Source organism: Melitaea cinxia, chromosome 27 (genome assembly GCF_905220565.1).
Source record: "Melitaea cinxia chromosome 27, ilMelCinx1.1, whole genome shotgun sequence".
In the NCBI taxonomy this organism is placed as follows: domain Eukaryota; kingdom Metazoa; phylum Arthropoda; class Insecta; order Lepidoptera; family Nymphalidae; genus Melitaea; species Melitaea cinxia.
Window position 1 is genome coordinate 3,080,643 of NC_059420.1, and position 19,171 is coordinate 3,099,813.

General features: G+C 34.4%; 1 protein-coding gene across 1 annotated transcript; it reads left to right on the forward strand.

The window, feature by feature from the left end:
- The first annotated feature begins 1,631 nt into the window (after positions 1–1,631).
- On the forward strand, positions 1,632–17,751 carry LOC123667176 (transferrin-like). Its single transcript, XM_045601144.1, has 16 exons — positions 1,632–1,692; positions 6,283–6,373; positions 6,966–7,102; positions 7,621–7,766; positions 9,192–9,336; positions 9,429–9,622; positions 10,808–10,950; positions 11,645–11,817; positions 14,012–14,252; positions 14,521–14,678; positions 15,060–15,202; positions 15,547–15,549; positions 15,739–15,805; positions 16,144–16,254; positions 17,110–17,251; positions 17,424–17,751. The coding sequence occupies exons 1-16, from the start codon at positions 1,632–1,634 to the stop codon at positions 17,749–17,751; spliced, it is 2,283 nt and encodes a 760-aa protein (XP_045457100.1).
- Positions 17,752–19,171: the final 1,420 nt, after the last annotated feature.

The window sequence follows — 19,171 nt, forward strand, 5'->3', positions numbered from 1 at the left end:
CTCTGATCACCGATGAATCATACTTGCAGTCATCACTGATTGCAAGTATGATTTTATATAATAAAAATGTTTTAATAATATCCACTTTTGAATGAACTGTGTCACTTTAAAAAGTTAGTAATGTACATTGTACACAGTATTGATAAAGTAACAAGAATCGAGTCTTATCAGCGATAACAACCTGCCAATAATATCTATGACAAATTATTATTTTTATATCTCGCCGCCATTTTTCGTACTCATAATTTATAATGAAGAAATAGGATGACCTTATTGAGTAACGTCTCGATATCACATGTTGTTATAAAATTATATTTAAGTATTAATATAATATGTTAACATTGGTTGCATAGTTTTAGGAAGAAAGTAAATCATATATTAATAATCTATAAATAATTCAAAGATAAATAATCTACAGTTAATGTTAAAAATATTGTATAATAACCACATTAATATTTAATATTTGCACACCGTAAGGTAGAACATGTTTGGACTATACAAATGTTAATCCTGTACAACTTCAACACCATGTTCTTGCAAATAAACAATTATTATTATTATTATTATTATTATTAATAAAGGGTAAAATGTCCTATATAGACCTGTAAGTAATATCGCGGGTGTCATCTAGCTAAAACTGTATGATGTATTAATTTTACATTAATCTATATTTATAATAAAAATGTAGCGGGTCGCTGTCTGTACATTTAAGATATATGAGAAAAAATATCATCGGGACCTTGTATAATTAAGGTTTTAAAAATAACACATACAGGGATTGCAATCCCGCAAAACGGGATCCCGAAATCCCGGTGGATCCTGCACCTCAAAAACGTGGATCCACAAATCCCGCAAGTTCAAAAATTAGTGCTGAGTCTTTCAGGTAATACGTCTTGAAATAAAAAATTATATAATCGTAAGAGTCATTCTCATCATCATCACTTCAGCCAATCGCAGTCCACAGCTGGACATAGGACTAATTTGCAGTGAACCTACTTTTTGCTCTAGCGGTTATGGGTTTGATTCGCGCTCAGAAACTGAATGTAATATCGCTCGCTTCAGCCTGTAATATTCCACTACTGGGCATATGACTCAATCCACCACGCTGCTCCAATGCGGGTTGGCAGATATATGAATGTAATATATTTATTTTTATATTTATATTGCTTATATAAGGAACAGACGAGCGTGTGATCTTATTTGATCTTTATCGGGAGACAGCTTTGTTTCATCGATTTGCAAATCACAGTAATTCTAAAAAAAAGTTTAACTTCACTTTACCATATTTTCTAATATCTTATCTTTCAAAGTGTTTTGAGAATATAATGAAATAAAATAATAATATCAAACATAGTCACACTATCTGCTAGTTTCGCTATGTCTACAAATAACCAATAGCGCAGGACCGAGAATGGCACCCCGAGAGACGCCTGTACAATATCGGACGCGTTATCGTTATCAGAACTTATCACACCTCTACACTGAATTTCGAAACGTTGATAAGGATTCACGACTCGGACGATTTAAAATAAAATCATTACTCGCACATGAAGTGGTACGCGTCTGTATTCAGGTCGTGGCTGGATTGAAACTATCCTGTGTGTGATTCTGTGATTTTATTTCAGTGCATTATGGGTTTTAAGGAGGTTTTGATCGTTACACTTTTCGTGAGTTACTCGACGGCGCAAAATTGTAAGTATTTATTTTTTATTGTTATGTAACATTTGACATTGAGAATTTAAGTCCTATAGATACAACGATACGATGTGATAAAATTTTGTGTAAGAACAGCATTGATTGTCTTAATTATCAAAAAATAGAGATCTTTATTAATTGCTGTATATGAAGATTAAATTATTTCATGTAAGAAATTACACATTTAAAATATTATTTTAAATCAATAAAATCGGCTAAACCCTGAATTCGTAAATAAGATAAAAAAATCTATCTTGACCGTAAAAAATATCACGGTTTTATAATCAGTCCAAAAATATTTTTAATGTGATAAATATAGCTCGCTCGCTTGCTCGCTTCAGCCTGTAATAGCCCACCGCTGGGCACAGGCCTCTTACCCCTTGTAGGTGAAGGATCAGCTTAATACACCACGCTGCTCCAACGCGGATTGGCAGATATATTCACCACTATGAGTAATGAGTATGTACTTTTAGAAATTAAAACAAATTGTGTATTAATCAAAGATAATCATTTCGCTTCAACCAAAAATAAAAATCATCATATCAAAAATTTCGATCTAGCGGGTACATCGTTCCATAGCTTAATTGGCTAAAGCGCCGACACGGTCAGTCGGAGACGCGGGTTCGAACCCCGCTGGAGCCGTCAATTTTTGATATGATATTCAAAAATGTTTAGAATTCCTAATGTGTGGGTAACACAAAAATAAAATCGTACATATTAAATCAAAGATAAGTTAATTTTATTTATTAATCAAAATAAATTAATAATATAATTTTTATATAGATATATTTTTATTGGATTGCATGCAAAATTGTGTTTGCTCGCAAAAGGAATAAACCTACTTCAATCACATCGATAAGTAAATACAACGTAAGTAGACGAAAAAAATTAACAAACGCACTAGTCGCCACTACGACTTTAGAAGATTCCCTCGATTTCTCTGGGATGCCACAGTCAGATTTCTTTATCACGGTACCACACTTGGGATATCTTCTTTCCAACAAAAAAAGAATTATCAAAATCTGTTGATAAACTTCGAAGCTATCCGCAAACACACATAAAAAAATATACCTATATATACGGTCGAATTGAGAAATCTTCTCCTTTATTGAAGTCGGCGGTGGGCGGGAAAAGTTGTTTCAAACAAATTACGAGTCTATTAAAACCGTTTCAATATAAAGTTATAATAAGCAATGATTATTACTCTGTTTGTTAATACAAGCTCAGGACGATACAGTATCAAGGTGTTGCCAGCTTTACGTCAATAAAGATAAGAAACTATTGCATCGATATTAATAAAAATATGATTTATCGTTTGAGGAAGTCTTGGAAAATTTCTGTTTGTTAATTCGACTGATCTTTTTAGAGTGAATCTTCTTTGGAATCGTTATGATTTGAAACTGATGAAACGTAAATGTGTCACGATAAAGAAATAAACACACAATACATTACACAGAATTTTATCGCTTCAGCCTGTAATATTCCACTACTGGGCATATGCCTCTATCCCCATGTAGGAGAAGGATCAGAGCTTAATCCACCACGCTGTTTAAATGCGAGTTGGCGGATCTATTCCCTACTATGAGTAACGATCGCTATCAGGTGTACATGATAACAACCGGGACCGACGGCTTAACCTACTCTCCGAGGCACGGTGGCGAGACCCACAAGGACTGCACAAACACCCAGACCACGGCAAACACCTATATGGCCAATACAAACGTTTGTCATGTGCGGGGATCAAACCCGCAACCGCTAGCGCAACAGGTACAATCCATGGCTGTGACCGCTGCGCCAACGCGGCGGTTTATATTCTCGGGAAAAAAAGTCTCTAGTATTCTACTTTTCAGAAGTTCCACTTCCGCCGTGTGTGATTTGCACACACACACTTTTTTTTGTCTGTTTGTTTGTTTGTTATATGGATTATTGCCATATTTTTCTGATAATCAAGATTGGTTATTTAATCGCGGATTTAAAGCCTACTTAGGCATATTTTAGATTTTTAAATTTTCATCTTATACTTGACTGCAAATAAAGGCATTGTAGACCTTTTTTATGTTAGGAAAATACTTTAAAAAATGTAATACCTATATACCACTGGGGTGGTAAACAAACGTCTGCTTGATGGTAAGCGGTGACCGCAGCTTATGGACGCTCGTAAAACCTGGATGATCACAAGCACATTGCTGACCCTTTTTTGCTTTTAGCGTAAACACACCCAGGAGTAATGACCACCTTATACCACTACTGGCATACAACACAGCTCAGCATTATCATTTGGCTGTGATCTTCGGTAAAGTTATGATATTTCCCTTTCGGGCTATTCCAGATTAAGGTGGATAATTTGCTTGCTGTGTCTTACCTCAATACACATAATATTAATACATTCCTTTACGCACAATGCAGTGGTATTGGATTATGTTCTAAATACTCATTATTATATGTAATACGAGTATATACATAAATTTATATAACAATTATTCGTATACTTCCTAACTACTCTTCTATGCCCTGTCCTATACCCAAAGGTTGTCTGGAAGAAATCGTTCTTCTAACGATAAGACCTCCTGCACACCTTTTCCTCTAATTGTACAATTTTTATTTGCATCTATGGTGTACAATAGATATTATTATTATTATATTCTCTTTCATAGAAGAGTTGTGAATTAGTTTTCTAAGCCCAAAAGTGGGATGTTTTCAGTCTGCATTGCATGTATAGTTACTAAATTATAAATATGTATTCTAATCTCATGTTGCTACATAATAAAAAATATGTACATAATGATTCATACGGCTCGCCTTAGTGTGGAATGCTTATCAAAGTAAAAATAATTGATAATAGTCATATGACAGTTCAAAGATACGAATTAACATGCTATTACAACAATTCCGTAAAAAAAGTATCTTTACCTTTTACGATTTAATGCTTAAATTACGCAATTTAAAATTGTCATATACTAAAAATAAAAAAAAATATAAATAATGAAATATATATATATATATATATATATATATATATATATAAATGAAAGTTGGTCTGTATGTCCTTTATAGAATCGTAAACTATGCCCTTGTTCATATCATGATCTTCAGCAAAGTGTTGTACATGAGACCACAAAGGTTTCTGAGTTGGTACGACTAAAAAAGGCATAGCAATACGCGCAGGATACAGCTAGTGTCCTATAAGTATTATTGGGCATTAGTTTCTTTTACATATTTAAGAAGTATTAGGTTTGATTTTGGTAAAATTCACAATGATATGAGGTGGGGCACGGAAGGAAATATCATACTCATAACTTGGAGCATTCCGACTGTGAGGTATTAAGTAATCTAAGAAGATCACAGCTCAATAATACTGCTTTCAAGTAGCATTTCAGTTATAAGGTAACGAGATGTTCTGGGAAAGAAAGCGATTAGGGCAAAGCACTTGTGATGCATCTAGCATTGTAGGTTGTTTCGTAGACTATGACTACTTTACCACCCTAATGATACTGAATGATGTCACTATAATTTAGGCGGCTAACGCTTCAGCCTGTAACATCCTACTACTGGGCATTGGCCTCTTTCCCGATGTAGGAGAAGGATCAGAGCTTAATCCACCACGCTGCTCCAATGCGGGTTGGCGGATATATTCCCTACTATGAGTAACAATCGCTATCAGGTGTACATGATAACAACCGGGACCGATGGCTTAACGTGCTCTCCGGGGCACGGTGGGGAGACCCACAAGGACTGCACAAACACCCAGACCACGGCAAACACCTGTATGGCCAATACAAATGTTTGTCATGGGCGGGGATTGAACCCGCAACCGCCAGCGCAACAGGTACAATCCATGGCTGTAACCGTTGCGCCAACGTCGGCGGCCAAACATCACGTTATGACTCATAAAGAGGACAGTAACTTTCCATATCAGCGAGAGTGAAACCGTACAGATTAATTGGATAAATTTCTGATAATTTGGGACTAAATTGATTTAAAACAGCCTCAATATGCAGAAGAGCGATAACATTGGGTACCCTACCTTAGTTTATAATATACTAGCTGACCCCGCAAACGTTTTTTTACCATATATGTTATTAACCCCCCTTAATCCCCCCCCCCCCTTATAACTTGGCTTGATATGCAAACAGAGTTTCATAAAAATCAGTCCAGCAATTTCGGAGGAGTATTGTAACTAACATCAACATAATGAATTTCTTGTTCAATCACAATAAAATATAGCCTATGTCACTCCTGAATAGTGTAGCTTTCTGTTAGTGAAAGAATTTTCGTGATCGGATCTATGTTTGCGAAGATTACCACCTATAAACAAACAAAGTTAGAAACTTTAGCTCTTTGTAATATTAGTAAAGATATATACATATATACATACATAATTGTAAATTGTCTGTTTATTTTGCTACCAATATTTGATACATATCGAACTGATTTTTTTTTGTCTTTTTTGAGTATGTGCGTTCAATTCAAAACGAAAAGTAAAATTATAAATATAAATAAATAAAACGCCTTTAATATGTAGATTTATTATGTCAGCTTAGGATAATGTTTAATATTCGTTGTTGTTAACTCTTGTTTTCTGCTTAGATCGAGTCTGCATGGTCAACGCTAATCCAGACCTCTGTGCAAACTTAGACAACGCTGGCAGTCAAGTGGTGTGCGACAATGTTCAATCTAAGTAAGTGACATTTTTTATATTGTTTTCTAATGTTTACGCGATCACGTATTACAATGAAACAACTTTTTCGGATTTTATCGCAGTTTATTAAGCTTTTTTAGATGCCCGACGTCAGATACTTTACAGCAACTGTGGTCACGAGAGGACGTGGCAAACACAATATATATAAGGCATTAGTTGACTACTTAAAATTGGAATCGGAAAATTATACAATCTGTTGCTATGAAAAAACAAAGATTTTATTATACAATTTTCTTTATACATTATTATACAAAAATAAATTATAAAAACTCTTAACCTACCTGAAAAAAACAAAGAAACGACATTTAAAGTTATTTACCAATTCCCATACATAAAATTAAGATTAAATTTTTCTTTTATATGTGACTATTATGGAGTGTCAAAAATCTCTTTATAAAATAATACACATTACAACTGCTATAAAAAAGGGTATTATACAAATATACAAACTCAAAAGAATATATTCCTATATATATATATATATATATATATATATATATATATATATATATGTATGTATGTATGTATGCATGTATCTATAAATGTGTCAATAGTGCAATATTTTCTCTAGGCCTGACTGTGCTCTTCGATTGGCGAGAGGTACTGCTGATTTTGGAGTTTTTACTGAGGAGGAAACAATGCTGCTAGCTCACCAAATGCCACACGAAGCCCACGTGGTGGCGACTATCCGGGACCTCACAAGACAAGGTAACACTTATATAGTCATATTGTCTTATTTTATTTACTTAGGTAGGGAACAGTAGGACTTATCTTGCTCAAAATTTGGAACAGCCCGACTAAGTACGTACTTATTTATTTATTTTATTTATTTTTGACACGGTAACAAAAGACAAATTAATAAAAATAATACAAAATTGCAACATAATACATATTTCTAAATTTGAGTTTCAATGACAACCGAGCACAACATCCAAATTAAATATTAAACTAAATCTAATCAGTCCGTTAGTTTTTTTTTTGATAAACATACATAAAAGTTAATAATAATAATATTTATATTTATATTTCCACCCCAGACTCGGGGTGGAATTCGAACTCACAACCCCCGGAGCAGAAAGCAGAGTACTCCAAACTACGCCAACGGGCTGGTTAAATGGAAAATATTGTTCATTTATTTTGAGACTGACTTGATAGAAAACCCTACTAAGACTTCTAATTGTCTTATTTTATTGCTTTAAAAATAATCAATATTTCGTTATTATCAGATACGTACGCCTTTGAAGCAGTAGCCATAGTCCCAGCTACTCACACTGGTGGCTTTGAAGGCCTCCGCGGTGGTAAATACTGCCATCCAGGCTTCGATCAAACTGAGCGGTGGTCGCCACGCGTGCTGAAGACTTTGGAAAAGCTGGTAAGTTTATTTGAAGTGATTACAATAAAAATGATAAAAAACAGCATGATACTGTGGCGTTCTCATTCGAACTATTTATATTATAATGATATCAAATTTTATTTTATATTTTATAAAAGAATTTTTTTGTAAGATGTCAACAATTTTAAATTTTACATATTATTCGTTCCTTTTTCTATTTTTATACGTATACATTACCATTGCTTTAATTATTTACCAGCCCGGACAGACTTCGTTCCGTCAAAAGTTAATAGCAAAAATTATTTTTTTCTTTATTCTTTTTAAATTAAAACCTTCCTTACCTTACATACAAAAAAATAAATTAGCCGAATCGCTCTAGCCATTATCGAGTTATGCGCTTAGCAACAATCATTTTTATTTATATATACTAACTGTGCCCACGACTTCGTCAGCGTGGAATTTAACAAAATATTGTTCTGTTCGCAGAGTTAGAAAATATTCTTTCTTATTAATTATAATATAATTATATATTATAATATAATTTCTAAAATAAAAATAGCCTAAGTTACTTCTTATTACATCAGCTATCTACCAGTGAAAGTTCCGTCAAAATCGGTCCAGCCGTTTCAGAGATTAGCCGGAACAATCATTTAAACCGACCCTGCTGTATATGTTTCATACAAAATATCAACCCCAATTAAACCCCCTTAGCGGTGGAATATCGCAAAATACGTTCTTAGCGGACGTCTACTAACTACAATCTACCTCCCTGCCAAATTTCATCTTTGTCCATCCTGGATGGATCCTCCAGTAGTTTTTGAGTTCTCGTGATGAGACCTTCTCTTTTATATATATAGATTACGATACATTATTTGGAACCTCCTCACCATAGATAGATTCTATCATTTCATCTATTTTAAATTTCAAGTCTTTTACTTCAAAAATATAGGACTTTCATACAAACATCCAACCCCCGTTTTACCCCCTTAGGGGTCGAGTTTCGTAAAATCCGTTCTTAACAGATGTCTACACCCTATAAGGAAACTATCTGTCAAATTTCAAGTTTGTAGCTGTTACAGTTTCGGAGATTTCGTGATGAGTGATTCAACCTACGATCCTCCGTTTTAACCCCAAAAGGAGTTGATTTCTAAAGATACATTATTTTGATACCTTCTCACCATCTATAGAGCTTACATTTTAAATTTCAAGTCTCTTACTTCAAAAACATAGGACTTTCATCATTTAGGGGTAGAGTTTCGTAAAATCCGTTCTTAGCGGATACCTACGTCTTATTATCTGCCAAATTTCAATTTTGTAAGTGTTATAGTTTCGGAGATTTCGTGATGAGTGAGTGACCTTTCGCTTTTATATACATAATATATAGATAGATATAGATTAATTGTGTGTAGGCAATATAGGTGTTGTTACTATGTACATGTAATTTTATCTTGTTAAATCTGTCAGGTTGCTCGCACTGACCGCTGCCCAGACGCTGATACGAGTGGAAAGACGGCCGAAGAAATAGAAGTCGATACTTTAAGCAACTTCTTCACCAGCGCCTGCCGCCCTGGACCCTGGAGCGCGAATTTGACTGTTGATGCTGATCTCAGTAAGTACTTAAGCTCTTAAAAAAATAATAAATTTGATTATAAATATGTTTATATTACAAAATCTTGATATAAATTATTATATCTTTTGCAGAAAACCGTTATTCTTCTCTATGTTCGCTCTGTGGTGAGAACAACCTCTGCAACAATTACTCAATCAATATGGGACCCGCCATCAACAATGTGGACAATAACAACAGACATATTCAAGCTTTGGAGTGTCTCAGAACGAACAATGCCAGCACTGTTGCATTCGTAGCTTGGCAACACGTTCGGACATACTTTCGTGTTAGTTCAATAACTTTCTTTCATCATTAGGAAACTCTAAACATTTTTTAATGTCATATCAAAAATCAACCGTTCCAGCGGGGATCGAACCTGCATCTCCGACTGACCGTGTCGGTGCTCTAGCCAATTAAGCTATGGAACGATGTATCCGCGAGATCGAAATTTTTGATATGATGATTTTATATTCGGTCTAAGCGACCTTTCATCATTCTATTTAAAGTAATTAAAAGCTGAGTACACGCCAGTCTTATTGTACTTTTTGTTGAGATGAGGCAGAAAATGTCTTGTTCAAAATTCAGAGCCAGATTCAGGCATAGATCTAGCCCTCAAACGAGGTTGTGCTCACAGCCACCGAAAACTCGGTCAAGTGCTAGTCGGAGTACGAAACTCGCTCATTGAACAATCATTACTTATAAAAGACTTTTGAATTGGATTTCTAACTGTTTTCCGCGCATCCAATTTTGGATTTAGGTGTGAAAATAAGCATAGGAGAAAGTGAGACCTGATTTCGGCCAATTCAGTTTTGATTAAATTGTAAACCAACACACGTTACAAGTATATGAGGGTTCTGGGCGGTGGTGTTGTGTACATATAAGGGGTGTATTAATAAACAATCCATTATTTCCGGTGAAATTTGTCGACAGTAGATCCGCCCTTGGTAATATTCGGGACGTAACCTAACCTTAGTTAAGAGTTAAATAATACTATTCTACTACTAGTGTTGCATTCTTGTGGCGAGTAAGGTATCCAAAGTTCTTAGCGAGTGTCAAAGCTAGGGTTGGTAATGGGTTCAATGCTCCTGGTATTGTGCGCGTCTATAGTAGCCTATCGGCTTTCCATCTGGCGAACCGAACGCTTATTTACCAACTTTGTCGTACACAAGAAATTCTTACTTGACAATAAAAAGAATGAATCTGAATAAGGTTAATGTTCCTTCAGATGATGAATGACAAAGAATACCTTGAAATATTCTAGTACCAATATTTAAACTAGGCCTGATTAAGAAGAAGAATTATTTCGGAAGAACTATAATAAATAAGCTATGAAGCAATTATTACATAAAAGTAAAGTAGTAACAGCCATTCATAATTATTTTCGGGTCTGGTAACATAAAGACCTGTATGACCTGACATCATGTATACTTGTTACTGACTGACTCTAAAAATACTAATACATAATTGACAGGTCCGCAACCCCGAACTGGCAACATCGTTTGCTGCACTCTGTGAAGATGGCTCCTTAAGGGTTCTATCTCTTTATGCTTTAGGCGCAGTTACAGCTCCTTGCTCATTTGTCAAACAACCCTGGGGCGCTATCGTTGCAACCAGGTAAGCCAAATATGCTATAACAATTTAGATATATTGTAAATATACTTGTATTGCTGTGTGGTTACGGCAACAAATAATATAGTCACCCCCTCTCTTCCCGTGGGTGTCGTAAGAGGCGACTAAGGGATAACACAGTTCCACTATTACCTTGGAACTTAAAAAGCCGACCGATGGTGGGATAACCATCAAATTGCTGGCTTTGAAATACACAGACCAAAAACGGGCAGCAGCGTCTTCGGTGCGACAAAACTATTCCTGCGGTCACCAACCCGCCTACCCAGCGTGGTGACTATGGGCAAAACACATGAGTTCACACCATTTTTGGCGTGAAATTGTGGAGGCCTATGTCTAGTAGTGGACTGCGAAAGGCTGCTGTGATGATGATGATGATGCTAGTATTTGAAAGAGGTAGTTGTGGCTCCGAAAGGAATGACAATTATCAGTTAGTGTTTGTTATTTAAGGACTTATTATTGGGCACAAAGGTCATTTTGGAGTAGCCATTGCGCCCAAACATTTGTAAAATTCAAAGAGTATAAATAGTATCATCCTTAACAATTAGACATTACCAAGTTCTTATTGTCTCTGAATTTCCCATCAAATATACATGTAATTTTCTGTATATTCTTTTTTTAGTGCAATAAAGTATATATAAATTGTCTAAGGTGGCCTCATCCTGTATTTTTTCCTTTCCAGAACAAGATCCTCTGAAGTTCTGAGCAGTTTGAAACAATGGTGGCCACATGGAGTAACCTTTGGCCCAGTCACTTGGCAAACAATTCTGTTTAACGCCGTTATTGGTGGAAGTAACGCACTAATTACGTATCAAGAAGAATACCCTATTACGGTTCTAAACTACACACAACCCAGTAAGAGATAATCTTTATTATTATATATTGTTTATTGCTTTTTAAAAATACGTGCAAATTGTTGTTTCATTAGAAGTTATCAAGTTATACATGGTAGTCGGTCAATTGTCGTCCTAAAAAAAAATTTTGGTCCGTGTTTTGGGGTATAAAAAACATCCCCATGCATGTTCCGCGATTTTTTATGGTTTAGGAGTTATGGTTTTTTTCGATTTTTTGAGGAATTTCAACATGACCATATTAAAAAAAATTTAAAAAAGTAAAAGACTTTTTAGACTTTTATTTTTTGCAACCGAATTTGCATGAGTTGTACTTTTATACACAAAATAACCAGCTCGTAACTGTAATTTAAGCTATGAAAATGGTGGTATAAAGTCAAAATATTTCGTTCCGTGAGTTTGACTTAAATTTTATTCTGGAAGCGTTTTCCTTGTGGTGCCAGTATTTCTATATAACCTAATAAATCCTATATGTATCCATTTATAATTATATGTTTATATAATAAGCAAGTAGGTTTATGAGTATATATTTATATTTAAATTTATTCAATGTGATTATGTAATAGATCGAATAAACGTATTATGCAGGGTACTTTTTTGTGTTGTCCATATCGCACTCTTTTCCTTTATTAGTATGTATTGTTTTGCAATATTTTATATAATCCATAGATTTCTATGTTTATGTATGTATCCATGTGTATGTGTATTTCTATCAGAATGCCGCTAAAATGAAAATTAATTACAAAACTTAGGGTGGTCCTGAAAACCAGTGTTAGGACTAACAGTCCTAACTTAAACTGAGGTCATACCTTTTTGTGAGGCATGCTGCCAACTTATATAGATAATGTCTTAGTTAATCTCTTTTTTTGTTTTGTTTTACGTTTCCATCCTCTTTGTATTAGTCCTTGTTGTAAAATTAGTCAATGTGTTTTCTTTTTATATCATTTTAACCTGATGCAGTGTGTTTTCACAAATAAATTTATTATTTATTATTATTTTAGCTTTAAATTCAAATACAATAATTTTAATAATTTTGACCTTATGATTTCTTAGTTACTCTTAAAAATGCCACAAACTCTCTGCTGTCATAATAAAAAAACAAAAAATGCAGTACCAGTTTTCTTTTATATATATATATAAAAGCGAAAGGTCAGTCACTCATCACGAAATCTCCGAAACTATAACAGATACAAACTTGAAATTTTGGCAGGGAGGTAGATTATAATTAGTAGACGTCCGCTAAGAACGGATTTTGCGATAATCCACGGCTAAAGGGGTCTAATTGGGGTTGATAGTTTGTATGAAACATATACAGCAGTTGTAAGTTCGCCTTTTTTCAGGTTATTTATACTGCAGCCTGAAAATAAAACTAAAAATGTGGTGCACAGAAAGGTTTTATAAAAATAACTATTAAATTATACTAAATTGTGCCTTTTAAAAAGTTACTCAGTGTGATAAGCATTTCAAGTGACTGAAATAAAAAAATGATTTGCGTTAAACATCTTAATAGTAATGCATATCTTCATAATCACGCGAACGTCGCGGGCAACAGGTAGTGTATTATAAAACAAAGTCCCCAAAAGTGTATGTGATCGATTTCCTCAAAATCTACTGAACGGATTTTCACGCGGTCCAAGAGGGAGCTTTACGGAACGACTAAGCCAATTTTAATGAGAGTTTCACTGGAAGTTTGCCGGGGAAACTTTGTGACACACTGATTTCAACGCGGGTGAAGCCGCGGGCACAGCTAGTTAATTTATATATTTAATTATGGTGGTCACCACTTTGAAAACATATCGAACTAATTTTTTTTGTGACGTCAATTGACCGATATACAGACCAGCCTGTATAAAACTACGGCGTTAACGTAATCTTGTGTGTCTTTCTATTTTTTTTATATATATAGTGTCAATTTTCACATATTTTTAATACTTGTTAATCGCGTTTTTGTTGCTTATACCTTACAATTTATACGCATTTTATGTTTATCTTTACAACCGGGATCGACAGCTTAACTTGCTCTCCGAGAAACGGTGGGCAGACCCACAAAGACAGACATTCAATTCAGAAAGAAATATCATATGATATGATATGTTATGAATATCATAGTTTTGCGTAATTAATATATCATACAGAACAATCTTTAAATTCGACCCATAAGCGTAATTGTAACAAAATAAATTAATTATCACTTTCAGTTCGTAGCTTGCCAACCATCGACTCCGCAGCCTCCTGCATCCCTGCCCGTCGTTGGTGTACCATCTCTCCTAAAGAACACGAAAAATGCCATTGGATTCGCGGAGCGGCTTACACGCTCGGCATTGAACCTACTGTTTCCTGTCAACTAAAAAACAACATGTTCGATTGTTTAGCTGATATCCGAGACAATACTGGTGATTTCGTGGTGTCTCAAGCTAATTATGGATATCTGGGTAGACAGTGAGTTAATTTTTAAAATGTAGAAATTAAATTATGAATTGCTTTAATATCTTATATATAGCTTATTACAGAATATTTCACTTATCATAAGTGTATACTGAACAAAAGTTTGTAACAATATAAAAAAAAAGTTAGTCTCAAATAGCCCACAACAGAACAGATAATCGGTATTGGGAAAATTTTCTTAATATACGTAACAATAAAGTTTGTATCTGACAACTTAATTAAGTAATTGACCAATATCAGCAATTCCGTTTTCCATCAACAGACACTACAGGCTTTCACCAGTGAAGTTGGTGGAGAACTCCCGCAGCTCACCGTCATCCTTCACAAGAGTTGTTGCGTTGTTGAAAAACACCTCAAACATCACCCGCTTTGAGAACCTACGCGGAAGAAAGGCATGCTTCCCCGAATTCGGTGGACTGTGTAAGTAAATGAGACATTTTGAGAATTTGATGTGTGAACACACAGATATAAAACGGAATATTTAAAAACGGAAGTTGTGGTAAGGCAGAAAAATTTGTAGCAGTCCGACAGGAGAAGTATCTCAAACTTACAAAAGAACACAGCTATATAACACTACTCTCAAGAAGTCCTTTAGTTGTATGAGTACAAAAATTTTCTCACTAGGCTCGACTATTGTGTTAACGTTAACTCTTAATCTCATTGCTTATAAAATAATTTAAAATGTAACAATTAAAGAAAGAAAGTCTTCTGGATATATTAAAAAAATGCACATTCCACAGGAATCGATTTTAGGTCCTTTTCTTTTTCTAATCTATGAAAAAAAATTGTTTGTATGTATAGCGTACGTGGCGTTCCTAAGAGTGGCACATGAGCGTTCCGTTATCAGTAGTTCAGAGTGTGATTACGCGCGCGCTGTCGGAGAGTTCTTCGATAGTGCTTGTGCCCCCGGTGCGCTTGACAACTCACACTCACTTGCGGAAAGCGTAAGTATTTAAACTATAGCAAGAACGTAACTAGCTAATAAAGCTGTTTGTCATTATTTATCTGCTGGAAAACGCTTACCTCGTTGGCTGATTAATAATTTTTCTACTCTACTACTTCTAATGTCATTCAAAACCAGATTGAACAGGATAGGCCCTAAGTGTGACCCTTACGGCACACTCGATGATATAATGAATTTATCTGATTCAAACCCATTAGCTAGAACATATAAATAGTGATTTGTTAAATATATCATAACCAGTCTAGCGTCGAGCCTAACAAACCGTATAATGAGAACTTTTTTAACAATTCACAATATAGAACCATGTCGAATGTTTTGCGAAAGTCAGTGTATACAACATCCAGTTGAGTATTTTTATCTGAAACCTTCAACAAATGCATTCTCAAATAAAATCAAATTAGTGACCGTCGATCTTGCTTCAGGCAAGCCATGTTAATCTTATAAGAAAGTTCATCTGCAATAGGATTGAATGTTAAGGTTTTCACAAAATATACTCTTAATAATACCTCTTTTCAGACATACAACGCAACTAATTTGTGCACTGTTTGTAAGCCAACTGTACCCATACCAAGCGGTGATGACTGTAAGTGAAAAACATATTTATTTAAATTTGTAGCATATTTAGCTTAATATACTTGTGACTCATCGCAATCATTTAACTTAGCAGCGGTTTTTGATCAATTAAATTGTCATAAAATAAAACGCTTGTCTGAATAGCTATAAGTGGTTAATTTTAACACTGAATGAAATTTCGAAGACTTCTAGTACTTAGTAAAAGATTTTTACGAAATGTAAAATTAAGAGAAATGTGGACAGAACGTCGACCTTGTGTCACTTACTCAATAATATTATTATGTAAGTCACATAGCCTTAATATTAAATACACATTTTTCCATCATTTTAATGAATTTTCCATTCCAGTTATCTGTTCATATGACGATACTAACAAGTACTATGGAAAAAATGGAAGCTTACACTGTCTCGCTGACCCGAACGCTGACATCGCTTTCGTAGAACTTTATAACATTGAAGGTAAGAACGCCACTTCTCCTAAATGTATAAAAAAATCATTTACATAAACTGACCCCATCCTAGTACTGCTAGTACTCTTATGTACGTAAAGTCTGTTCTTCGGAAACCAATTATCTGATATAACTTTCCGAAATTTCGACTTGACATAAGATCATAAATTAACGTGATTATTTTTTTACTAAAACAATTCGAAAAACGGGATATTGACCGTGTATTTTATTACAATTCAATTACAACAATTTATTTTATTACATTGTGCTGTGTGGCTACGGCACTAAAGAATTTAGCCACCCCCTTTCTTCCCGTGGGTGTCGTAAGAGGCAGTGGACTGTATAGGCTGTAATGATTTATTACAAGACATTCGTAGATTGTGTCGAAATATCGAGCTCTGAAAAATGAAAATAAAAACATGGTAAATATACCGATTTTAAATTATTTCGACTTGGCGATCACCCTGTACCCCTATATCTGATAGCAATTATTGAGGTGATCTACGGTGCGGCAAAAAATATCCTGCTCAAAATCTGGAGCATCACGGCTAGAAAATTACCTGAATCTTACAGAAGATTACCACCAAATAGAGTATTTCGTTTTCAAGAAGAGTTGTGTTTCTGTGGTGAGGTAAGGTAGCCAGAGGTTCTGGGGAGGGTCGAGGATAGGGACGACAACTCTCACTCAACTTGTTTGTCACCCTAATCGTATGAAAATGTATATTTGCAGAAAATATAGTACTAGAACTGTTTAAATTACGTTTGGAGATTTTAAAGTTATTTAATCGTGAGGTATGCTGTGATAAAAATTTCATTTTTCATATAATTTTTGTACCGTTTTGTGATGTATTTGTTATTTGTTCAGCCAATCTCCAAGCCGCTGGTCTTCACCCGTCTCAAGTCCGCATGCTCTGCCGCAACAACACCCTCGCCCTTTCGACTGGAGTAAATCTCGATCAGAACTGCCTGCTCGCCTTCGTAGTGGACTCCGAAATTCTTGCTAGACGGTAAATCACATAGACACACAGACAAGTATGGTTAATGGTATACTTATAACATTACCATACGTTGTTCAACTTGTGTACACATTAACTAGATTAATAATCTTCTGAAATAGTTATTTGTTGCCTAAACTCTATTTTATTTTGTATGCTGGCACTAATTTTTCTTTCTTTCCAGTAATGATCCTCTCGCGAAAAGCTTAAACGTCTTGCTGGACACCCTAGACTCACACTTCGGCTACGTCTCCAATTTCCGCCTGATTGACCTAAGAATGTACTCATCATTCGACGGGGTCAGCGATTTGTTGTTTAGGGACACAGCGATTGGTGTCTCGGAGCCTACTAACGCGATGAATGAACCGACGAAGAATTATAACGAGTTGTTCCAACATCTGGAATCCTGTACGGGGTCAGCTTCACCCATGCCGGGCCTTGGGACGAAGAACTTCTTCTCCATAGTCACCCTGATTGTAATGTCGATTATGACACGTATACTTATGTTTTAAGTTGCCGAATACTTTGAGGGAATTATAAGTTTATTTATTATAATATTTTCATACATATTATTTGTATATTTTATATATTATTATACATACACACAAACGTCCACATACCCTCTCACATACATGCACAAACACACAAATATAATAATATGGCACGTAGATAAAACTTATAATTTCTTTCTCAAGAATATGGCAACGTATTTTCAAATAAAATTAGGTTAAAATTGTATTTTTTGTAAAGTGTTTTGTTCATTATATAAATGTTTAATTATTATAATACCACCTTGTATATCTAAATCAAATACGAATAAGCAGTAGATTTAAGGACAAAGATATTTTCTGCCCGATCCCTAGCACGCTTCCCGCCCTACTTTAGGGAAACGTTGTATTAATACCCATTAGTTCCCTATTCCAGAATAATATCTTGTAATTATTTAGTACAGTTAAAGTTCTTAGACTTAAGAATAACATCTTAATAATGACAAATGTATGCATTTATTGAAATAGATTATGAAAGCTAATTTTTGTGTTTATGACATTTGCGCGTGATTGTGGGCTAGTTAAAGTTTATCTCATAGATAAGTTACAGATAAATTTAAAAACTACCACATCTGGGTTTACAAGTTCGAAAAGCAACGTTCCACTGATGAAATGGACTTTGATGGTGTCAAATAAAAATATATCATAATACATCTTTTGGATACCGTTATAAGTCACATAGATTTATAAGTAACGGTTTGGGTCCTGTATGTAATTTGTTACGAAATTATGGACCGAATTTATGTATTAATGAATTTAAAATGTATTTTTTAAGTTTTTAATGTTGTCTGTTTATTACTACAAATTTAAAATTACGATTATAATATTTTAAAAATTGTATACTTTTTATTTTGTTTCCAATATTTCTTTAACATCATTGACCTTTATTAATTTTTATTAATATTTAATATTAAATAATAAATATTTTACAGTATTAAATATATTTTCGGTTCATAAAAGTATTGCAATTGAAAATGTGTTTTTATCTTTTTGAAATAAATTACGTCTTTTTATCGAAATGGTTTTATTTATTTCCAATAAGTAAATAAAATAAGTTTTTTAATTTTAAATATTACACATTTATTCTTTTTTCGTAAAAAAATGTAAAAAAGTTCTTATATCTAATTTCTAAATAATTACGATTATAAATATTACGATTTTTCAATCCACCCTAGTCTTCCTCTGCCCAGTACTACCATTAGTACATCTTCAGGCGTCGCTTCGATGCTGGGTGAAACACGGTTACCACGAGAAAGCCTTTTAAGATTTGACGCTGTAATACAACAGACATATATATAGTAATAGTAATTTTTTTTATTATATAAGCGTAAAATAAGTAGATGTCGTGATGTCTGGCGCGTACTTGGGTAGGGTCTATGTCCAG

What these genes read in the sequence shown, in the direction of transcription:
- LOC123667176 (XM_045601144.1), top strand. Translation starts at nt 1,632, where the DNA reads ATGGGTTTTAAGGAGGTTTTGATCGTTACACTTTTCGTGAGTTACTCG. An exon ending in TATGGATATCTGGGTAGACA is followed by an intron (nt 14,253 to 14,520) that starts GTGAGTTAATTT and finishes TTCCATCAACAG; the next exon opens with ACACTACAGGCTTTCACCAG. An exon ending in CATACCAAGCGGTGATGACT is followed by an intron (nt 15,806 to 16,143) that starts GTAAGTGAAAAA and finishes TTTCCATTCCAG; the next exon opens with TTATCTGTTCATATGACGAT.